General features: G+C 46.7%; 1 protein-coding gene across 1 annotated transcript; it reads right to left on the bottom strand.

The window, feature by feature from the left end:
* On the bottom strand, positions 1 to 22,628 carry LOC116950913 (R-spondin-2-like). Its single transcript, XM_076072036.1, has 6 exons — positions 22,206 to 22,628; positions 20,813 to 21,321; positions 12,747 to 12,926; positions 11,291 to 11,440; positions 5,796 to 6,041; positions 1 to 2,220 (listed from the first exon to the last, which is right to left on the bottom strand). The coding sequence occupies exons 2-6, from the start codon at positions 20,910 to 20,912 to the stop codon at positions 2,096 to 2,098; spliced, it is 801 nt and encodes a 266-aa protein (XP_075928151.1). The 5' UTR covers positions 20,913 to 21,321; positions 22,206 to 22,628; the 3' UTR covers positions 1 to 2,095.
* Between the last annotated feature and the right edge of the window lie 2,562 nt (positions 22,629 to 25,190).

Genomic DNA, 25,190 nt, shown 5'->3' with positions numbered 1-25,190 from the left:
TTTTGGTTCAAACTGTACTTTGGTTACTTTATTGCACTTTTGTTTTACAAGAGCTGTTTACAAAAATGTGATGATGAACCTTGGGTCAGGTAATACTTGCCTGTAAATTCCCATCGTATATTTAACTAGAATTGTTTAAAAAGTAGCCCAGTGTATACCTGCTGCGAGCACAGGCAAAGGTTTGCTCAGTATTGTGTTTACATGGTGCATATAATATTTGCAATGTTATAATGTGCGCCAGGTGTAAAAGTAAGGCACATTGGCAATTATTTTAAACTATTAAAAAGCAGATTTGAAGTTGGTAATACGGATAGGCAAATAATAAATGTATTATATAAATTACATTTGTCATCCTCAACAGTTTATATATCAGTTGCAATGTTATTTGTAAATAAAATGGGACATTACAATTTATTAGGGCTTAATTTTGTGTCTCCATAATCTTTACACGTTGAACAATCAAGGGGTTCTTTGCAATTACTTCCTAATTTTACTTTTTAATTGGGTAAAATTGTTAGCAAGAATTTGCAATTTGGGGAAGGTACAAAGACTGAAGTTTAAAAAACGTTGAGCCATGTTCACGTTTTGGAAGAAGCCAATTTTTACCAATTTTTGGCAGAAAAACATCCAAAACTATGGAAATTTGCAATAATTTGAATGTTTTCCCATGAATATTGGTGAACAGTTCCTTTGCCAAAACATGTTGGGCCGATTCATGCTGAATTACTGGGGTCAAGGTGTGAAACGTCTAGAAATGTGGCAGGTAATGGAACAATTAAAACATTTTACTAAATAATTAAACTGAAAAATCCCTTGAGACGGAATATCCTGTTTGCTAAGGTGTCAAGGGTAGATATGTTAATTGGAGTTCCAATCCACGAGTTGCAGCTTAATTTGGTGGTTAATCCAAAACCCGCACATTTGGTTTTTCCTGTAAAATACATTTGTTTTAATCCGTGGGACCAAACATTAACGTCATTAGTTATGTGGTATCTGCAGCTGTACGTACCTGCGCGGTGTACTGTATGTATATACAACTCGTCTAAAAACAAACTGTTCTTCAAAATAAATCTGCATTGTGATAATAATAATTAGCAGTGTACATATTTTATACTTTACATAATAACATTGTTTATTCTCTTGACAAAATCAACGCGCCCGCAGGGTTTATTTGAACTCTGCTGGCTGGCTCTAGCTCACCCCTCCTCGCTGCGCTGCGAGTCTGGGAGCAGCAGGTGCCGTGCGTCTGTCTGCACGTCTGATCCGGGAACGTGCGCACTCCGCCTGTGATCTCTTGATAACGTTTCCCAAGGAATGCATTCTCTGTGGTCCATCAAGCGGATCCAGATTCCTGTCGGACGTCTGTCATCAAAATGTGTTGCTCGGGTTATTGAGTTCACAATATTTAATTAAGATACACATTGTGGCATTCCGGAAGGGAATTATGACAATCCTTATTTGCGAGCAATTTGGCAATGGTAGTCATTGTCCCACACGGCGTCACGGAAGTGGACTTCTGCGACAGCTCGTTCCCTTGTTCGCTCTCTCCACCGACTGCTGCGCTTGAACAAATAACAGTGAAGTCAAAGTGCTGTCCCGAACAAAAACAAAGCACGGCCAAGCGTGCGGCATCAAACAGACACCGGGCACGCAAGTGATTAATGAAATTGGCAGCGTCCCACAGAAGTAGACCCCACTTGTTCCATTTCACATTTGCAGAGTGCATGGATCTGCTAAGACGGTCGTGTTCAGTCATCGCAGAAGCCGCTCACGGTTATTGCGAGGTGCCGACAGATCAGGTACGTGACCTCTGTCTGCCATTTACCCATGGCACACTGGCCTCCTGTGTCTTCTCGGAACACCTCGGTTTTTTCTTCGTGCTCATTCCACTGCATTTAGTCTCGAGTCTGTGCAATCAGAAGCGATGTTATTGTAATAAAATAAACGGGTTTAATAAAAGCTCCCTTTGTGCTCTCGCTCTCCATCCCAGTGGCATTCCCAATGCAAATTATACAGTGGCTTAAATAACAATTTCAGCAGCAGTGACGCATTCATCGTGTGTCCGTGCCTGTCCCTGCGGCCCCACTCGCCCCCCTCACTGCCCGCTCGCGCCCGTAGGCTGCACTTCTCGCTGCGGCTGCTTTGCTCTGTCCTTCTTCCGATTTTTTTTAATTGGTTTATTTTTGGCATCCCGATGTCCCGGTTCTTTTTTTCTTTTTTCTGCAATAAAGGAAGTTAAACACGTTAATCCGCTGGTTCAACAAATTCCAGGTTCAACAAAATGCATTCATAAGCCATATCAAAAGTTAACAAAACTATTTTGGACAAATATTACAAAATAATTGAACATTGTTTTTGTTTGCGTGTAAAAAGGGCTTTACCCCTCAGTATCATGCATGTAATTAAGTTGTTGACAGGTGCTGCTAAGTATGGGAGATGGAAGCAGCCTGGGAGCAGATGGCATTCTTGCTCGACCAGGCACGAACCTAAACGACCGAGCAACGTGTTTACACGTGCCGCCTGCTCGAGAATAAGTTGTGCAGGTTGACAGTGTGCACACGTGCTGTGTAGGTTGACAGTGTGTGCACACGTGCTGTGTAGGTTGACAGTGTGTGCACACGTGTTGTGTAGGTTGACAGTGTGTGCACACGTGCTGTGTAGGTTGACAGTGTGTGCACACGTGCTGTGTAGGTTGACAGTGTGTGCACACGTGCTGTGTACTGGGCCAGGTGACTTGGCGGTAGAGCGGGCGGCTCGCGATCGGAAGGTTGCGAGTTAAAATCCTAGTTGGAGGCTGACTCCACTCATTTCTCCAAGGTTGATAAAAATGAGTACCACTTGACGAGCGCCATGTGGAAATGTTTACTTCCCATCAAGTGACGCTCGCAGGAATTGTTTATTTTATTGACATAAAATCCAGACTGGGATTTTAACTCACGACCTTGCAATTACAAGCTCACTGCCCTTTCAGCTGAGCTGACTTGGCCAATCCATTAACCGTATGCGTAACGCAACGTGATATTATTTAATAATACAACATTTTAATGTCATATCCTGCAGTGTTATGATTGCTCTGCAAATGGTTGCTTTTTGAAGTCTAATATCTGCAGGTCGTGGCACAGTGCTTGATTGTCATAGGGGCAGCTTCTGAGTAATCCGCATGGAAAGTTTCCAGATGCGAAAATCGATGGCTTTGGAAATGTGTTGTTTAGTTTGTGCATTCAGGCTGTTAGAGAATGGAGTGGACACGTAAAAAATATGCTTAGCAGGATTTTCCAGTACGGACTGTTCCACGTTCCCGTGCATTGCCAAGTATATGCAAAGTTCAACAAGACATCCAGGCGAATTACTACAACATCCATTCTGCAACATGTTGGCATCGTATCGAACTTAAATAGAGCATCTCTTCACCTATCACCAATAAGTATTTTTTACACTTTCATGGATTCAATTTGCATTACATTCAGTGGGTCCTGGAATCACCGCTAAAGCTGGAGTGTGTACTGGGTGGCACAGTGCTTTAGAGAATGTGACACTGAACAGAAAGGCAACAAAAGCAAATCTCAGCGAGAGGAAACTTATTATGTCATCCATTCGGGGTGTGTAAAATTAGTACCACTTTCTGGGAAGTCAATACTGGTCATTGTATGAAGACTGGTCTCTGCCAGAAATATTTGGAATTTCCATCTCTAGCTGAGGACGAATGGGAGATAGTCACGCATTACTCATTCGAGAAGATTATTTTTTTGTTTGAAAAATCCATATTTAAATTGGCTTGAAATTTCTTAATTTCCAAAACAGCTGATTGATATCACACTAATTTTATAATTAACAGTCTGTATCTGAACTATCATTTACAGAGCGTATAGCCATCCAAGCCCCAAATTAGCAGCAATTAGCATGCTGGGGGTGGCGTTGGCACACGACACATCCCTTTAAATGCCAACTGTTATTCCTTGCCAGCGCGGGCAGAATGGTGTCGATTCACGTCTTCGCCCAGGCTCGTTACAATCCGGCGACTCGTTGCGGCACGGGTTGTTTTAGAGCGGCGGCGGCGTCGTCCCAGTTGTTGTTTGAACTGGGGGGAGGGGGTGAGGTGGAGGCCGCGCTGCATCCGTGTGGAATAACAGCGGCGGATCTGGCACGACAATGGCGGCGGCGGCGCTAATCCCCGCGCGGCCGCCTGATGGATCGGGGCGGACGTGCGCACGCAGCGGCACCGCATTCCAGCCGGCGCTGGAACTGCGGGGTCCGTCGCTGGTGCGCTTTCCACGGGCCCACGCGCGCCGTCTGCTGCTGCTGACGGCGGTCGGCCATCGGCTCGCCGGAGCGCCCTCGTTGAGACCAACTTGCGCAAGTGCGAGCGTGAGTCGAGTCTTCTCTGTACCACAGTTGCTCCCGGTCAGGTGTTAAGCTTAATTTTTCAGGCGTAATTTGTAAATGCATAACGTGAAATGTCTTCCCTTCTCAAACGACTGAGTCACTCGTGTCTGTTGGAGATGACAAGCCTTTGGTGGAAATTCCACATTCCATTCAGTTTCATTGACGAAAGACTGTCTTCAGTGCAAATAATGTCGCATGATAGGCATGGTTAATGCAGAGCTCCTCACCCAAACTCGTAAAAGGAGGCCACATTGCATCATTGCGATGAATCAACCCCTCTCCAAGCCCTCCGTTGGCCTCCCGTTCACTTTAGCCCCATAATCTCTCCCATTGCGTTCTCCACCTCCCATGAATCTCTGTGTGAAAGATGGTTTATTTTCTCTTTCGCTGCACTTACGGTCTAAAAGTCATTCTATTCCTGTGTGTACAGTTTTCTCTATATTTAAATATTAACCAAAAATCTAAATTTTCTCAATTTCTGTCTGAATGCTTCTCTTGTGTTTCTATGCTCTTGTCATTTTTTTTACATTTTCGGGTCACTGCTTTCATTCACACTCATTCACCCTGCAACACTCGTACAACACAGCGACGCTGGTGAATATTGATTCCACACAAGGCTGCGTTGTGTGAATGTCACACACGTGAGTGCTGCGTGCCAGGTAGTTGCATGCTCTGCGTCTGTATTTCGGTTCCTCAATGAGCCTCCTCCACGCCCCCACCGGTCCTCACCGCCTGCAGCTCTGTTTACCGCTTACAAATTGGTTCCATAAAGATATCGCGACGAAATGCGATCGTAGTCCGAGACGCGGTACAGAGAGAGGGGCATGTGCATCGTGAGAGGGGTTATTTTATAGCTGAAATAAAACAATTTGGGAGAGAAGTCAAACTCTGGAGCAGTGAGGGCAAGAGCAGTATAGATATATGCAGATTAGGTGACAGTGAAGAGAAAGGATGGAGGGAAAAACCAGGCACTGGCAGAAGAATGGGGATCTTAATCTTGATCCTGGACAGAGAAGAAGGAGAACAAGTATGGACTACCAGTCGGAGGAAGTTCCAGACGGCAGGGGCAGCAGTGGGGAGGGAGAGAGGATCGGTTGATGGCATTTCAAGGGCCAGAGCGCAGAATTCGGTCCCACGGGTGGTAGAACATTTTGCGTAACACAGGTTTCCATTCATGGTGAATAACGGTGGATTATTTGATGGCATACCTATTACATACGACTATTACACAATTCACTTTGATTGGCATTTAAACTTAACAACCTTGGCACCGCTAAAATATTGCCTTCTCGGGTGGCAACCAACAAGTGAAGCGTTTGGTCCGTGCCCGTGAGCAATGAGTTGCGGAGGTGGAGGAGGCCCCTCCCCCACGTCCACCCCGTGGAGGAGGGCGAGGCGACGTGTGATCGTACCGTCGGGACAGTGCCGCTTCCTCAGCCGGCAGCGCCGCGTCTCTCGGCTGTCCTGGCAGGCGTCCCCTCCGCCCGTGCCAGGCGCAGCGGCGCGCTGCGCGGGGATGGACACGGAGCGAGTGCGCGCCTCCTGGCCCCACTTAGCGCCGCACGGACGGCCGTTCTTCAGGCACGGACCCCAGTCGCCCCACGGCCCCAGCTCGCACGCCGCCAGCGCCGGGGTGGGGTGCCGCTGATGAGACTCCTCTGCCGGGCGACAGGGCACGCTCGTTTAGTTCCCTGTGTTGACGTGCGGAACTATTTACACATCTCTGCTGTGACACTTGGAGTCAAGGTGATTTTGAGCTTATGTGAGCATTCAGGTGCTGGTCATCTTCTCTTCGCAGCCCTTAGCCAATGGTGGAAATTCAACATTCTTATGGCGGGGGTGAGTCTACTCACAAGACAACCACTGTTAGATTCTCCTCACAAAGGGTTTGTCTTTTTATCAGCCCACTTCTGGGAAGTGAACTCGCAACCTTTCGATTGCGAGCCGCTTGCTCGACTGCTAAACCACCAGGTCGGCTGTGACACGAGACCCTCGTTGTACAGCCACGGATGCATTCGGGTGCATTCGGGTGCGCTGATCTTCCCACTGCCACTTACCACCAAACCCAGGTGTGTGACTCGCTCTGTGGAGCACATTCCCAGAGCCCGTCTGTGTGCTCCACCCTTGTCCGAGTCACAGAGCATCTCTCTGCCCAAGCCAGCGTCGGGTGCTGCTCATCTCCCCTCTGGTGGCCCAGAGTCAATACTCGGAATTTCACATTCCCATGGTGGTGGCCAAACTGCAATTGAGTTATTCTATCCTATTATTAATAACGTATTTATTTTCCATAACAGAGGTTTTTGGGTTAGATCGCATAAATATAAATGTGTCGTTACAACCCGCCACCACCCGACACAGTCAACTAGTAAGGGTTGTTACGTAAACAGAACATGCCAATTCGTCACTAGTACATCACACCGGTATGTTGGAGAGCCAAGCCACAAAATTTACAAACTGAGTACGACGTTTCGCCAGTAATTACAACTAGCTTCATCACGCGACAGCCAGATTTGTGGATAAGTCTTACTGTTTCGTTCCTTGTATAGAGGCGTAGATGTGGTGACCATGCTTCTGCGCTCTTGTACAATGTGGGGGAGGGGGGGTTGATTACTGAGGCAACGCACATTATGCATGTGCATTAATGCGAGCCATTTGAACTTGTCCTTCCTGTCTCTTGGAATACCAAAACCAAATCAAATAACAAGAGCATTGAAACTGCCCAAGTAATTAAAACGATCAAACTACCGTACATTGCGGGAGTAACTTATAAACTCGCCAGATGTTTGGAAAAACAAAACATCCGAGTCAGATTTTTCACGGTACGTAAAATACAGAATTTAATATCTGGTACAAAACATGCATTACCGAAGCTAGCAACAGAAGGTGTGTACAGGATTAACTGCACGTGTGGTAAATGTTATGTTGGGCAAACAGGGCAAATGATCAGCACGAGACTAAAATAACATCAGAGAAATATTAAATTCTCCCAAATACAACTGTCAGCAGTAGCAGAACACGCGTGCCAACAAGGACACTCAATTGATTTTGATAATGTTGAAGTGTTGTGCAAAACTAGCTACTACTGGCCAAGACTAATTAGAGAATCTATCGAAATTGAAAGAAATCTAAATAATCTACATCATTAGACCTCCTTTGTCAGTACCAAAACATAATAATAGGGTTTTTTCTCCTTTTTTCTGGCAACAAATCCTAAACATTTTTACAAGGATTCATGTCTGCATTAACCACAATACCTGCAGTCAAAATGCAAACAAAATACATACTATGATAATATATGCATTATCCTTGAAACTGATTGGTCCACACCAAGGGACGGCTTTCTTTTGAGCCTCGACCCAATTGGTGCTCGACCAGATGACGCCTTTTTGCTCGACCAGATGACGCCTTTTGTTGTTTTTGTTTGCATTTTGACTGCAGGTATTGTGGTTAATGCAGACATGAATCCTTGTAAAAAGGTTTCAGATTTGTTGCCAGAAAAAAGGGGAAAAAACCCTATTATTAAATCTAAATAACTTTAACCGTTCGGATAGCTACCGTCTTAGTGCTGCGTGAAAGCGAATCATCAAATAATACATTATTAAAATGCATGCCTACAAAGGGCAGCGTACTTCAATAGGGATTACCGTTGGTAGGGACATTTTAATAAACACAATAGACAGGAAGGACAAGTTCAAAGGGCTCGCAGAATGCGCATGCATAATGTGCGTTGCCTCAGTAATCCCCCCCCCTCACATTGTGCAAGAGCGCAGAAGGGTGGTCAACACATCTACGCCTCTCTATAAGGAACGAAACAGTAAGACTTCTCCACAAATCTGGCTGTCGCCTGATGAAGCTAGTTGTAATTACTGGTGAAACGTCGTACTCGGATTGTAAATGTTGTGGCTTGGCTCTCCAACACACCGGTGTGCTGTACTAGTGACGAATTGGCATGTTCTGTTTACGTGACAACCCTTACTAGTTGGCTGCGTCGGGTGGTGGCGGGTTGTAACGACACATTTATTTCTTTACGCGATCTAGCCCAGTTACCTCTGTTATGGATGATATTGGTCGCGAAAGCCTACGTGTTAAACCGTATTCATTTTCTTACACACGCAGTGCAGTAAATTCTATTTTTTCTACCAATGCCTTCAAAAGATGGATGACATCTATTTTAAAACCCATAACAATAGAGTATGTGTCGAGCCACTGATGAAAGCCAACACTTTTTACGTAAAAAGTGTTAAATTATACTGAAAAAATTTGTATTATGCTTTCGATTTTTTTTGTAAAATCCCGTGTTTTAGCTCCGCAGTGACACAAAATATGCTGCAGAGGGCAGTAATAGGCCAGGTTAGTGACTCGCACTAATTTTGTGCTCTAAATCGGACTTATTATTATTAACACCATGCGGCATACAACATGGATAACTCTACTGCATTTGATGCTATTCAACATGGAACTATTGTTCAAGTATTGGTGATACTGCGTTGGCAGTGGTGCATTTGCACACATCAAAATCTCAACACCTTCGTCAATGATACGGCCCTATAAGGAAAAGACAACATATCATAGACAACATATCATAGGCAACGTTTGGGGCAATGACCCTTCTTCATAGCACATAGAGTTCCCATGGTGTAAAGTAGACAAGTGCACTCTCATCCTCTCCAAATGAAACAATCTGACCACTGAACGCTTCTGCAGACCAGTGTCAATCCCTGTGTCAAAAGTGACTTGGATTAAGGGGAGAGGAATCATACTCTCACTGCACATTTCTGCATTCGGCCATTCTGCGCCAAGAGATATATTCCTGATTTCATTTTGGTGACAAAGCACATTCTGCTGAGCCCAGAAGCCTGACATGGGTGGTAACTGCAGTTGAAGCCAAAGTTACTTCGCTTTGCCCACTATTACATGGCCCTTTGTTATTGGTAGTCTCCTGTGTGTGTGTCTGTTTACAAGCTCAGACTGGTTGTGTATGTAGCCATTCACAAATAAAAAAAACCCACAAGCACCACCATATGCCGCAGGAATGCACCGAATGATTCACAGGAAAGAAGTAAAAGATGTGTTTGAAACTTAAGAAAATTTGACAGATTTGAAGGACATGGCTTACAATTGTACATCAGTATAAACTTCCAACGAGCAAGAAAACATTTTAAAAAGTTGCATGCTTTTAACAAACTCAATTACTGTGCAATATTGATTCTGTGGTTTATTTGCTCTTTTGAAAGGAGGATTTAGTTTAGCAAACCTAGCTGTATTGGTATATACATTTCTGTCGCACTGTTATTTTGAGTCTTGGACATATAGACAAATTGGCAGTTGTGAATGCCAAAACATGAAAATTGTTGTTGTGTATTCTGATGAGGCAAATAGAGATGCTGCAGAGTACATCGGATTATTATCAAATGCACGAAATTTAGAGTTGACTTTAGCGCGTGTTGATGTGGATTTGCTCTTTGTTCGTACTGTTTGGACGTATAAGGAAAAAGCATGTTGTCCCTTAAAACGTGACTGCTTACAAGAGATGCTTCATGTGTTGCATGAACATATCTGATTGGGGTTTTTCCAAAAGCACAGCCAAATGATGCTTTCAAAAGGGCTAAATTCCAATATTGGAGAACGGTATGCGTGCCCTGCCATGATTATTACAAATATGAGTCATCCACTTTTATCCACTTGCCCTTTGATATGGTTAAACCAGGAACTGCAGATGTTGTATTTCAGTGATGACACTGCTCTGTAATTCATTGCACATTTGCGAACTGTTCTGAGGCTGGAATCAATGAGCTCCCGCTGTGCTGCGATTGCTGTTTGAGTACATAGTCACAGTGGCAAAGTTACACAGCTAAAGGGGTTGCAACGCGCCACGCATCGCTTGTAGAGCTAAACACACGTGGCCACATGCTGTGATTTGTCGCTGACTGGGGCATCCCTCATCACAAGGTCGACTGATTATATATCGGAGATCTCTGCTATGAATCAGCAGCCGGTCCGAATAAATGTGAGAGGAAAAACCCATGCAGATAAAAAATATAAAAGCTGCCGATAATGATAATTGGAATAACCATTGCTCTATCGGACATTTTGGCAATAAGCGATACGAATCTGTCATCCAAAGTCAAATCAAACATAAAGCATTGCATTGGCAAGTGCTCAAACAAACATCGAACAATAACTTTTCGCCACTAACAGTAATGCCTTATGGGCATGATCCTTCAGCAAATAAGTGATGGCAAAATAAGCAAAACATTTTGTACACACGAACTTGTATCATTGTAATGCACAGCAAAGAGGGGCCTTTGTGCAAGCACGTCAGTCGAGGTATGTTCGTCAGCTGCGAGGTCGTGTTATCGATGGTGGTGATCCATGTCCTCACATTCAGATAAAACCACGGCCTTGCTCCTCCTCCAGCCCCATGTCCCAGCAGCTCCCTCTGCTCCCACCACTCCCTCTGCTCCTTCTGCTCAACACTCTGGCCTCCTCCTTGTCCCCAGGATTTACTGCTCCACCATTGGTGGTCGTTCCTTTAGCCATTAAACCCCCACCCTCTGGAATTCCCTCCCCAGGCAATTCCACTTCGTCCCCTCTCTCTGCTTTCAAGTCTCTCCTCAAACGTTCCTCTTCAACCTCATGCCGACCACCCCCCTGCTCGCCTCTCTTCTGCCCTCATCCTCTCCATCCCATTCGCTCCTCTGTATTCCTGTGCTCCGAGACGTTGCGTTGTGGCCAAGTTACAAATGTACGTTTTTGGTGGTGGTGGTGGTGGTACTAGCGGTGGTGCTGGTGGAGTTTTGTCTGTGCTGTATTCGAGCCCCTGTGTGTGTGTTTGGTTTTCCTTGGGTTTGGCTGATCGTGCGGTGAATCTGCCAAATCGGCGCGGCATGTAGTGGGGCAGGCTCACCAGCGCTGGTGCACTCCATGCTCTGGTTGACGGCGCTGAAGCCATGCGGGCAGGCGTTGTGACACTTGCCCTTGTGCAGGTAGAAGCCCGCGCGGCACTTGGTGCAGAAGTTCTTTGCAAAACAGGTGTCGCAGTTTTCGAGGCGGCACCCTGTCCGGGTGAAAGCCTCGTTAAGGGTGTTCTTGGGGTTCTGGCGTACGAGGTGTAATGGAGCCAGGCCCAGCGGTAGAGCGAGCGGCTTGCAACCAGAAGGTTGCGAGTTTCCATCCTGCTTAGATGATGACTCAGTCCATTGTCCCTCCAGGGTCAATACAATTATTACCACTTCGTGGGGAGGTCACAACGGTGGTTGTCCTTTGGTTAGACTTGTCCTTGTCATATATCTCTACCACTGACTGAGGACTGTAACTATGAGATGAGCACCAACACAATGCTTATTTGAGCAGGAAATCACTGCTGTATTTTTACACGTCTAATATACTACACCAAGGTTGTCTTAATATTATGAGGGGATTTTACAAATATTGTGTGAGGAAGTTGGACTTGCATTTAGCACATTTTATTTTTTTCTATATTTACTTAATTTATTTCCATTTTTGCCAAAGTATTTATTCACACTACCACATTACATGACCACAATTATCTGCTAAAACTGAGAATATATGCACAATTCATATGCTTACACGAATATACATGTCATTAAAGACAGCGATGCTGCATCGGAGGAATAGATGTGGATAAAGCAAAGTATACACCGGAAATCAGAGAAGAGTGAGCATGCAGAGTTGAGCAGAGGTTACATTGAAAAACATAGCTCAAAAACCCCTCTCTGTGCACAGACCATTGACCTTTCTAGCATCCATTGCAAGCGCAGGCAGCGCCACTCTACATATGCCTTTAGCATTGGCTATACACTTGCTCTGTTTATTAATGTGTTGTTTATTCCAAGGGCACTCATTGCAGCAGGCTCCGTTGTGTACAGCTGCCTCACAACCACGTGCACAGAGATCACAATAATCGAGATGAGGCGTGACGGAGCGAGAGTGGAGCCGCGGCTGTGCCGTGGCTAATCCGTGAAGTTTTGTCGATTGTGCCGACCCCTGCTGTGATTTCTGTGATCAGCTTAACTCTTCCTGAGAGCCCAAGTTCCCACCAGCGTTAATTACCACAATCAAATCGACTGTTCTGCTATTCCCCAATTGGAGTGCCCTAATTATAGCCATATGCCTACAACCACGTTCAGGGGCGGTAAAGGGTACGGTTGCTTTGATTAAACATTACAGTAAAACAAGCGACCGCAAAATGGAAAACACACTTCGTACAAAGTGGATACATTCTCTGCAAATTTACCGGCGCGTGGTGCCTTTCGTGCAATGGTCCCGGCATCAATAGCCAACGTGAGGGTCATAGGGAGAGCCGTGTGGTCACGTCGCGTGCCGGCACGGCTGTTACTCACTCTGGCAGACGCTGACGTTCCCGTCGGGACGCCGCACCCCAAAGTAGCCGGCGGGGCAGGACGGCAGGCAGCTGCCCATCTCGTGCATGCCCTGCCGCTCCAGGAAGAAGAAGTAGCGCGGGAGGCAGTTGATGCAGCCGTTGGGCTCGGAGCATGTGAGGCAGCCTTTGGGACACACCACTGCACACGCGGCAGGGACATGCACACACGGTTACGCACAGACACAGACATGCGCACACAACCGACCACACATACACATGCGGACACAGAAATGCATGTATGCACATATGGGCACGTACACTCATATATACCCCACACCTCCGATTAGCACGGTTGGCTACGTACGGTGTCAAATAAGTTCACACAAATACATGCATGTTCATATCCACATTAAAGTAGACACACATACACACTCGTACGCACACACATATCCACATTCAAGTAGACGCACATACACACTCGTACGTATACACATATACATATCCACTCATGCATGCACACAGCAACAAACCGCATTCATCACTCAGTGGCAGTGATATCACCACGGCACTTTTTCTGATTATGTTTATTTTGAGGACACGTCGAAACCTGCATGGCAGGTCATTGGACAGGCCTAGGTGTTATGGGTTAACGGATTAAGTTGATTAGCAGATGCACCACCTTGGAGTGAGATGTCTGCTGCCAAACCAGAGATGGCCATGAGCACGTGGCCCAAGTACATAAACTCTTTCATCCTCTCCATAACCACTCCATTACTCATAGAGAGTTGGGGGAGTGAACTGTTCGATGACATAAAGTACCCAGGGTGCTGTTTTAATTTGGTGTAGTTGATGGTAAGGTAAGCTTCAGGTTCAGCAGGAGAGTCTCCAACTCAGAATAAACAGCAATTACAGTACTAGATCATCAGTATAAATGCCATGGATGACCAGCAGGAAGCCATTGACAACACCTGAGCATCGATCAGCCTTCCATCGTATACGAAACAGATGGAGATAATTACAGCCATGGGAGGTTTCTCGACTACATGGTCAAAAAGTAGTGTCGGGGCAAGAGGGCATCCCTGTCGTACCTCAACATGAACAAGGGAACGGCTCGAACTTCTGGCTACGGAGTTTTACCGGGGCCTGCTCCCCATCATAAAGTACCTTCATTATCACAGGACAATGAACAACCCAATGCCGCTATAATAGGTCGAATGTTTTATATTTTTATTATTTTATTGTTTTCCTTCTACGTGACTTTACCGAAAGAACCAAGAATATAGGTCGAATGTATGCCAATAAAGCAGTGATGTAGGTCTCGTGGATATTTCCTTCGCGTCTGTCGTAGCAGACAGGTGGAGAATATGGCACTCGTGCAGCACTGCACCGGCTTGAAATGGCATCGGGGCCCCGCAAGCTTCTCCTCAGCGTGCCTGCCAAGGCGATGTTGAATAATCCTTACCAGGACGTTTCCCAGAACACGGAGGAAAGAGAGATACTCCAGTACTTTTTAATAGCAGTGCAGCCCGCATAATCAGTGGACAGATCGACTTCTGCAGTCAGTCTTTTTGTCAAAGACATGGACTCACATTCGCTGTTATGCCACCGCATCGTCCAGCATATGTTGCTGCTTGAACCCAATGTAAACAAATATTTATACAATTATTTGCTCCCCCCCAAATATATATACACATGTGCTTCCAGGACATATTCAGTGACTATTTAAACAGATATTTGGTGAATATATTAATAAGTATTTGGTGAATATTTGTTCCCCTGGGATATTTTTTTTTTCCTTCAAGGGAACAAATGTTACTTCCCGCCAGCGAACATTTGCTCCCCCATGCTTATTAGCACCCCTGAATTAGGGGTATGGGTTAAATAAATGTCACTCTGTACCATACATGTTACTGTACTAAGTGATGGGGTAGAAATGTTCAAAAGGGGAACCAATATTCTCAAATATTACTCCCTGGGAGACTCAAATTTTCCTTCCTGGGAAATAAACATTGAGGGGGAACGTATATTCTCTGTTGTGTGAATACCTCTGAGGTGTTGGTTATTACAAGCTGCACAGAAATCTAGCATGTCCAATTCGCATAGATCGTATATCCTTAAGAGACTATTGGGGCAAGTGCTATTCGCGAGTGGCTATCAAGGCAGCACGGCACACGAAGGGGGCAGTGGTGGTGTGGCCAACATCACGCCCGGCAGCCTTTGTCTCCCTAGTGCTGATGTTTTACACTTTGCACCAGGTATTTAAGGCTTAGTTAACCTCGGAGAGGCTCAAGATACGTTGAGATATTGGTCACAGATGTTAACTGTGAGCGGGAATCAACTCGGGTTACCGGGTTCATAGCGCAGCGCATTAACCGCTGCACTACCGCTCCCCATCCAATTTACACACACACATATATATGTAAGCACACATACACGTGTATATACACACACACATATATACGACGACTGATTCTGCACGTGCAAGTGCGAAACGTAAGGATAATGCATAGCACTTGTTACTGTATATCAAATGAGGCACAAGTGTTGGGAGCAAGCTCCTATTGAGGCTGACATGGTACATGAGGGAGTGGTGTTGCCAGACCACCCCTGACTGCCTAAGTCTTCCAAGTGCTAGTGTTTATACAGTACATTGCACAAGCTACTTATTTAAGTCTGAATTGACCTAACGGAGGCCCAGGACAAGTGTCAGATACTGTTCGCCACTGATATTATCCATGACCAGGAATTGAACTCAATCATTGCTTTTGACACACACTCATTCGCTAACTCTCTTACAAACTCATTGTCGATTAACACTGTGAGTACCAATGTGCAAATACACAACTGTAAAGATACACCAACAATTCAGCAACATATTTGTATTATCATAATCCGTAAAACAAACTAAATCTCTAACAGATGTTTTTAAATTAAATCAATGGTATTCGGTAGCGCTGGATATATATGTAACATATATTTTTCATGTGCCAAAATGTGCTGAGTTTCAACGGCTTCACAAGAACGTTACAACACATGGGCATATTTGCTGTCACTTAACACAAAGACATAACCACCAAGACCCACAGATTACACGACTACTTACAGTAAATTTGTAAGGGTGTGGCATGTGTACCTTCTGACAATGGATGACTACATAATTAAAAGTTCACTGCCAGTAAACAAGAGAATGGATAACTGCCGCAGCGCAATGCGGTACGATGCAAGACTGTGACTTCCATGGGCTCCACCTCTCCTCCCAGAGGTGGGTCAAGACCTCCACCGCAAGGCTGACCCAGCCAGGCATGAAAGCCCATGTGCAGAGGCACTTAAATGGAAGGCCGGGTTCCGTCCGTAGGCTGCTTGCCGGTCTCTGCGTGTGGACGGGGTCTTGATGTTTGCGTGCAGGCTTGGGGGAGGAACCCTGTTCCTTCACCAACAAGCCCCCAGAGGCCCTCTGGTTCTGGGTCAGCCAGGGAGCCAAGTTTTCCTTTTTCTGTTTATCCGGTCTCAGCATGAATAGCTTTTAAACATAACTCAAGTTTCTGGCTGTCATGAACTCACAATATAATTAGGGCGCGGAGTCTCTGCTGTGCTAGTAGACAACACTTGTGATGAAAATGATATAAACGATGGCTCGGTTTATTAATCTTTCGAGGGTGTTTTACTTGAACTGAATATTGTTATTGTCTGTGTATTTGTTTGTGATTTATTGATAATGCTTATCTGCTTGCGTTTACAGCATTATCTCTGCAGGCATAGGCCATTGGACTTGTCACTATTTAAACAGCTTGTCAATTCGGAGACGTTTAGAAACCACATGGCAAAGTTCACGCATATCACCACTCTCGGGACCAGCCATAGAGGGGGTCGAATTAGCTCCACTCCACGTGTCCAACGAGCAAAATAGAGTTTGTCAGAGGGCCTATGTCGAGCATGGCCAATAGATTTCATGGAACGCCGAATAGTTTTGTACGCAAGTCACACTAATGCGGTTGAGCACGCGTGGTGTAGGAGAAGGGCAAGTCATGGAATGGGCGGTTGGACGGGCGGAGGTAGCATTCAGGTCAGCCCCATGTTATGTTCATCTTGGACACTTTGGGTTTTGAAAAAAAAACCCTCAAATATCCAGAGTCCCTGTCTGCTGCTAAGAATAACTTAGACATGTTTACTTTTTGTAAATTTGCCGAAGAATTAGTATAAAATTGTTCTGGCATCAAGGGTTTCAAAGAAAGGTTACGTTAAACATAATGTCCTTTCACTTTTATATTTTTTTCACCTCTGTTCAAAGTCAAATATTCCACTTCACGCAAAGAGCGCCATATTATAGTCACAATGAGGAACACAAAGAATCAAATCATGTTTTCGGAAGAGCTTGTATCAGGAATATTTTATGAAAATATTTGAATAAATAATCTCTTCCATTGCTATTCGGTTAAATTGTCATTGCTAAAGTTGGCTGTAATATCGAAAAACTGGGTCCAGAATTTGTTTCTGTACCTTTATTCGTGTTAAATGAAATAAAAATGGTGTGTAAACATCGATATTCCAAGATGAAAATTCCTCAGTGAATTTAAAAATTAATAATTTAAATCCAATACGTTTGTATCACATGTTGTATTGTACACGATGTGTTGCAACATTAATTTCCTGTTTTGCACATATTTTGCAATTGCTATACCATGTAGAAATAAACACAGAAATAATTTTTCATTCCAAACTGTCTTTTTTTAAATTAGAAAATGCTATCAAGTGACACAATGGTCTGCAAAGGATTTCTCAATGCTCCCCATATTTGCCCCTGGAAGGCATTTGCGAATTCAGTACAGGTCCAATGTGTCTGGCTACATTAATGTCTTCAGACTGCCAACAGCCTTAGACAGGTTGAATTGTTATCTGCAGACATATTAACATATTTTCTCAAAGTTGAGCTTATATTAAAAGTGGCTAAAACATTGCAGGTTTAAAGGAAATCTACAGAAGTTTAATTTTTCAAAAGATTCAGTGATGATATTTCAATGGAAAAGGTATTCTGTGAAAATTTCCCGGCAGTCACCCTGGTAATGATTCCATACCATCGTCAAATCGTTCCACACACCTGTCTCATCGCTGTTACAGGAAGTGGGGCGCATTCCGTCGTTAATGTCTCACATTTGCTTGGCTACATCATATCTGATTCAGTCGTTGTAGGTGGGGAACATGAACACAAATGTGTTCTCATAACATCTGACAATGCTGTGGTTGTTAGCAGTGAGCATCCGCTGCTAAGAAATCAATTAGTTCAATGTTTAATTGGTGTCTTGGTATGGACCTACTGTAATATATTGCGAAAAGAGCTCTGGGCCACGTAACGTCTTCTTTTATGGCTCTAGGAGTTTAAACATAAGAAACACATTGGCGAGTTACTCTGAGTGCCTCCTTCGCACATGGGGCCACGTGTGCCATGGTGAGCCTCTGGTGCTCGTGGGTTAGCGTAGCTGCGCTCACGGAATGCCGGCACCGGTGATCGGCCAGAGGGAGCACAGCCGTGCCGCTAAGGCAACACGCTTAATGAGTTACGGGACTGCCGTGTGACCGCACGGAGCCGTCATCGTGCGAGGGTTGGCACACTGCACTTAGAGCCCAGAGATCACCAGTTCGATTGCGTCTCCCGGTGGGGCAGTTTAAACAATGGAGAAGGTTTATTAAATCCCCCCTGCCTCTTGTCAACCCAGCAGTGTGATGATTACTGTGCACCAAAATCTATTGGTAGGACGCGTGTGATGAGGTTAAGTCGGGGTATGCACACCTCTTTTAACACGTCTAGTTAGGGTAGAAGAGTAGACCAAATACGCTCTAGAGTTTGCTAGCAGTGAGGTGGGCAGGAAATTGCAGGGAAGCACCGTTACCTTCCTGACTGCCAGATGCACATTGTGAATGCCGCTTCCGACAATCCACTGAGTAATTCTGTGGAACTTTTTAAGAGCTTACTAGCCACAGCTTTTAACTATTAACAATGCATCAGTAAAAAAAAAGCACGTAAGCATACTTTAGAATGAAGTTTTAAAGTGGTAAAAAAAATAATCAATTCGATACACAACACGAAGTTTGTAAACCTACCTCACCTCTAGTCAACAGTCAGAGGTATTCCGTGCTCATGTTGAGACTGAAGCGGTGTTAATCTCCTGTTTACAGCCCTAAACCTGAGATGGAAATTCCACATTCCTCTGGACAACCACTGTTGACTTCCTTACAACGCGATACTAACTGTATCGACAGAGGAGGAGTCAACCCCCATTCAGACTTTGGGCTCGCATCCTTCTGCTTGTGAGTCACGAGCCCGACTGCTGAGGCACCTAGCCGGATAACCTCACCTATGGTCAAGTCACATTCACCAAAGGAGATGCTGGTAGACTACGATTACCCTCGAATCCAATGCTGTGTGGAACACAACTCCTAGCTGGCTCGCAGTTTCTTTGCGAGGGTCTCGTGTGAGCGCAGCGCATTCCAGTCCTGGGTGCACGCATCGGTGTTCTGTTAAATATTACGCGAAGCAGGTGCGAAAGAGAGAGAGAGACGCATGTGGGTGCCAGAAAAGGACGCGATGTGCGGTCAGAAACACTGGGAAGTGAAGAGGGTGAGCTCCGATGCCAGCAGCTCGACGTCACCGTCATCGGAGCGGGCTGCGACTGCTCTGGGGCAATTGGCACCCGGGACCGTTGCGAACTGGGTGCTCCATCTCAACGGATTTTTTTTCGGCGTGAAATATTTTCACGTCGAAAAGAAAATGCATCCTTGCACATGGAAGCCTCGATTTAGGCTCAAGACCCGTTTTCAACAGGGTCCTGTTGCAGAACATAGGCACAATTGCAAATTAGTTTTTTTGTCAAATGGAGTCTCAAGAGAACACCCACGTGCACTCGGGGACAGCAAAAAGTATTTGCAAGAAACAGTCAGGAACCCACTTGGTGCACTGCCTTCTAAGGGGCACCTCGTAGCCCTTCCACCCAGGTGTCTCGCGAATGGCGATCTGTGCGCGATGCACCAAACCCGCGTCAAAGTTCAGCATCCCTCTTCACGAGCGCAATGTCAGAGTCGGACTTGGGGCCAGAGTCGCCGCTGCTGCAGCGCCGCTCTGGGTTCACTGCGCAATCACCGCCTGCCTCTATTAACCCCGACTCAGCACTTGACCGCACTGCAGACCGCCCCAGCTTTGCTCTGCATCTGCCTTCAGTTATAGGGCGGTTTCAGTTCAAGACTCCGCCGTCTGCCATCGGTTACCTATCGCCGTCGGACTCAATATCTCAGATATATACCTCGTGTCGATGTGCTGCGTGCTCGTGTATCTCTGTACCCTGTGCTGCTGCTGATGATGAGAGCGAGAGTGCCCTGTTCCGTGGATATTAGAACCGATGGCTCTTGCTGTAATTGGAGTTGCCTATTCGGTGCCGTGGGATATGTGTGCCTGTCCATGTGTGTGGTTCTACCCGAGCACACACACCACACACACCACACACATCCACAACAAGATAAAAACAGACCACCCCCCCTACCTTATAGCCTTAACATACGTTTGGGGCAAGTGCTGTGAGAGAGGTCGGAACGGCAGCCAGAACCACGCCCGACCACCGTTGTCTCCCTAGTGGCGACGTTTACACACCGCACCAGGTACCCATTTGAGGCTGAGTCGACTTAGTGGAGGCCCAGGACCGGTTCAGATAATTGTCACTGGTGTTGACCGTGAGCGGAAATCGAACGCGGATTCTTAGCGCAGCGCGACATCCGCTACACTCCTGCTCCCTAATCCCCGAGACAACATACACCGCACAAATACTAACTTTCTACACTCTCCCATCATGAGCGCACCACACAGACACTCCACACATATTACACACACGCACATCCACAACACAACTACACACATACCCCATACATATGGAGACAAACACGTTACACACACAGCATGCCACACACACATGCTCACCACATCCAGATGCTCCACACCACACACACGCACCACAACACAACCACAACACGCACCACAACACAACCACCACAGCGTGCCGCACGCGGACGCAGCACACACGGCGCCCAGGCTTGGGTACTCACTGCGCGTCTGTCTCCGCGCCCTGACCGGCAACCGCTGGCCCTGCATGTAGTGGCAGACGTTGAGAAGGATAAACGCCAAGGGCAGCAGCCGCACACGCATAGTCAAGCGCTCGTCGGGTCACGCTGGCGGAGCGAAAGAGACAACTCTGGCTGGAGCCGTGCGGAGCCTTGAGCCGCGGGCAAACCCCGGCTGCTGCTGATGCTGTTGCCGCCGTCTGTGATAGGTTTGCCGGAGTCACGAGCTGAAGATGAGCGCACGGGACTCACACGCATCCCAAGGCTGGCATGGGGTTCCAGCTCGTGACGTGGCTTCGGATGGAGCCTGTCGGCACGTCACATCTTCTGGGGTCGTCGCGCGTACGGCGGGACGCAGCTGCCTCGGTGACGGCGCTCAGAGCGGGCGCGCGGAGCGTGGTGCGGTTTGGGGGCTGCGCATTTCTCCCGGCTCCGCTAAGTTGTGGTTCGTTAGCGGTGGACACGTCCCGCCGATCGGATTCTTCACCGAGGCCCTAGAGATAAGCGCAACGCGCGGCATCATCACGGAGTCCCCGCGGACTCCCAACTCACCCGGGCGGCGACTCGCAGGGCCTCGGGTCTACGAGCGCCGTCAGCGCACCGCGCGCCGCGCGAAGGTCGATGCAGGAACGTTTTTGTCGTGTACCTGCATGCCTCGAGGTGTCTCTGTGTGTATGTGTGTCCTGCCTGCGTGAGGCAGTCTTGAGTGAGTGAATCCTGGTAGTGTGAGCCCTGATTGAGCCTTGGTGACTGGGTCCTGTTTGGATGAATGAGCTCTAAGCCCGTTATAAGCGATTTAGCCCTGCGCGTGTGATGAGTGGGCAGTGGTGAGTGAGCCCTGCTTGGGTGGGCGAGCCATATGTAAGTCCTTTGTGAGCCCTGGGTGAGTGGGTGGGTGGGTGAGTGGGTGGGTGAGTGGGTGAGTGAGTGGGTGAGAGGGTGAGTGAGTGGATGAGTGAGTGGATGAGTGAGTGGGTGGGTGAGTGAGCCCTCGGTGAAGTTCTGGGTAATTGAGCTCTGCGTGTGTGAATGAGCCCGTGGTGAGTAAGCCCTGGGTGAGTAAACCCTGGATGAGTGAGCTTTGGTGGGGCCGTTAGCCCTTGGTGAGTGATCCCGTGGTTGGTGAGACCTGGGTGAGTGCATGAGCACGTGGTGAGTAAGCCCTGGGTGAGTGAGCGAGTGATCTCCGTGGTGAGTTCTGGGTGAATGACCTCTGGGTAAGTCCATGATGAGTGAGTGATTTCGTGGTGAGTGAGCCTTGGATGAGTGAGTGAACCCTGAGTTAGTGAGCGAGCCGTAAGTGAGTGAGCCATGGGTGAGAAAGCCCAGGGTGAGTGACGTTGAGTGGATAGCACCCCGGGCAAATCACACGCGTTACCTGTCTCATTCGCAGACTCCAACACCGAGGCGCAGTTGATGATGCTGCTGATGCTGCTGATGTGCACAATGAATACGATTCTCATCACACCGGAGTTGAGATGTAGTGAACCGAAAAAAAACCCTCACCAAAGTAACACCAACGAACGACCAAAATAAAACTCTAAAGGAATTCAGTCGCGATGCTCCCGGAGTGCGCCTGTGCGTTTCTACGCAATTCACATTCAGAGGGAAATTGAATCCGCCAATAAATTTGAGCGACTCGGTCCGCGGCGCACGATGCAACACAGCAGCGAGTGGCGAGAAGAGACGAAGGAGCCGAGAGACGTGTGTTGGAGAGATGATGCGACAGGTGAGAGCGAGAGAGCGCGGAGGAGAGAGCGTGGATTGGGGAGCGCGGCGCCGCAGACTGAGTGCGCGGCGCTTAGCTCCGCGCAGAAAAGCGCTCCTCCGCGTGACGTCACGCGCGGGGGACACGGCGCGCGCGGGTGGCTGGGTGGGTGAGTAACAGAGAGAGGGAGGGAGTGACCGAGGTGGATAGTTGGACAGAGTTAGTCATTTAGAGTGAGAGCTGCGACGTGAGTAACTCGGTGAGTGGCCGAGTGTTCGTGAGCTGTGCTAAGATCCCTCCCGGTTCGATCCCTGGCTTGGGAGCGCCCCATCAATGATTGAGCAGGGTTCTCTACCTGCCTTCACACGGATATCCTCGTACGGCCTGTGTGTCGCTTAACACCACGACCCCGTCGTGTGCCGATCTTGTGCTCTCCTACAGATCGTGCCTCTGGGGTTGAAGCCGAGTACAGCGTGTGATGAATATGCTTGAGCGAAACCTGCATTGAGAAGGGATGCGCGTGGTCTCCATTGCGCTCAGCGAGCAGCCATTGAACATGTTTTCTGCATGCCTTGCGTGAACAGAGCTCACACGGCCGCCTGTACACCCCTATATAATAAGTTCAACGCAGGGCTGCGGTGTGTGGCAACGTGAGTGTCTGGGTCTTTGTGTGTACAATGGATACACTGGTGACAACGTTCTAGCTATTTCAACGTCGTCATTCGTGTTTTCCACCTACTGTGAGGGTTTCGGAGTCACATACTCGTAAGCATCATGTCTGTCGATGTTCTGTTGATGTGTGTCATTGTATTGGGTCGTGTATATATTTTTTCTAAAAGTGTATTGCGCAAAACACAGGCAATCGGTAGACATGTCTTTGCTTGCGTTAACAATAAAATCGTGGTTAATATATCCAGATAGTATGTGTTGCATCAGCAGCCACGCATCTGAATTATATGGAATGCATTTCGTTTACTTTTACACGATAAAATTTGATCGATGTCGATACTGTAGTGAAAATTGCATGTTCAATTCTGATGCATTGAGTGGGCGAACACTTATCGCCACTTAGAGCCCTGAGTCACACAAAAGCATGGGTCAGGCTTCAGGAATAGACAGATCGGCAGCACGAAGTGGAAACAATGTGGGACTTTCGCAATGGAAACTGGCCCCGTCTTATTCTCAGCCACTTGGCTTTGACAGTAATGCCAATTCCTTCTGTTTTCATGGGCAAAACAATACACACTTATATTACATTTATATTGATGTTTCGCATAAATAACCTTGAATAAATCTTTACTCTGGCTCTTAAGCGTATTATCAGTGTGCAATATTTCCATCAGAACACATTAAAGATTGTTAAAGCACTTAGTTCAAATTTGAAATACTATAGCAAAAAAGTAACAAAGTATGTTGGAAAGGATTTTCAGCGGCAACAAACGTTAGTCCGTGGTCATCCCGCAATCAAGGTAATATAGTTATCAATGGCTCCTGTGTAACACGTTATATTGTATATATAGTTATCAATGGCTCCGTGTAACACGTTATATTGTATATATAGTTATCAATGACTCCTGTGTAACACGTTATATTGTATATATAGTTATCAATGGCTCCTGTGTAACACGTTATATTTTATATATTTGCGTGTATGGTAAATTTTATAGAGAGATTGTGTTACGGATGAGAAGCATGCTTAGCTTTGGCTATTCATGTACAAACAGTTTTTGCAATAAGTTCACAGAGTCAAAATGGTAAATTTCTGAGACGGCACAGGTGGCTGGACTGAGGCCCAAATTCCCCTGTCGAACTCCTGAGTGTCTGTCTCTGACATCAAGGGCTCTACGCAACATCAACAACCCTGCCTCATTGGTCTGGAAGGGTCCTCGTCCACAGGTTGAAAAGAGTCTAAGCACATTCGTACGTGACTAGCTACAAAAAAACTGTCCCACGTGTATTTTCTCATGGGCGCATCATACTCAACTGTTGGGAAGTCATGAGAAAGCAGAGCCTAACGTGGTACGAAACAGGAATTTTTTCAGCTAGAGAGAGCCCATCCCAAGATGGGTTCATCAGAAGATAAGCCCAAGATATATAAAGCCAAGTGCTGTAATATGGGAGCTGCGGTGGTGTCATGGTTAGCGCACTGTACTTGCAATCCAAAGGTTGCCATTTTTATTAAATTACCACAGTAGATCATCAGATTCCTTTTTGTGAGGTAATGTGTGGGTTCGCCCACCTCTTCCACCACTTCTGCTCAACGTGGAAGAGTAGACCAAATACCGCATTGACTTTGCTCCGGTGGAGGCCTTTCCGCCAGCAGTGGCGTGAGGAAGCCGTTGTTGCAGTGCCGCCCCTTTGCCCGTGATGTGTGGGCCAACGGTGGGTGCTGTCCTTAGCTCTGCAAGGTTTGTTCTGTTTTGAGGTGAGGACAGGAGGCCGGGTTGTGGAGGCAGCCAACTGTAACTGATACACGGGGAACACTGAACAATGTTGGTGGAGGGTAGGGCACGCAAAGGAAGAAAGCACACTTATAACGTGATTTTAGAATGTTGAAGGTAAAAATGGGCTTTATTCATATATGGAAATAAAACTATTCTGCACCCTGCAGGTTGGTTGGTGTGGGCAACATCGTGTGGAAATAATTTGAATCTA

Source organism: Petromyzon marinus, chromosome 3, assembly GCF_048934315.1.
Source record: "Petromyzon marinus isolate PM22_M1 ecotype Great Lakes invasive population chromosome 3, UKy_Petmar_22M1.pri1.0, whole genome shotgun sequence".
Classification (NCBI taxonomy): Eukaryota; Metazoa; Chordata; class Hyperoartia; order Petromyzontiformes; family Petromyzontidae; genus Petromyzon; species Petromyzon marinus.
This window is presented reverse-complemented; position numbering and strand designations above follow the sequence as displayed.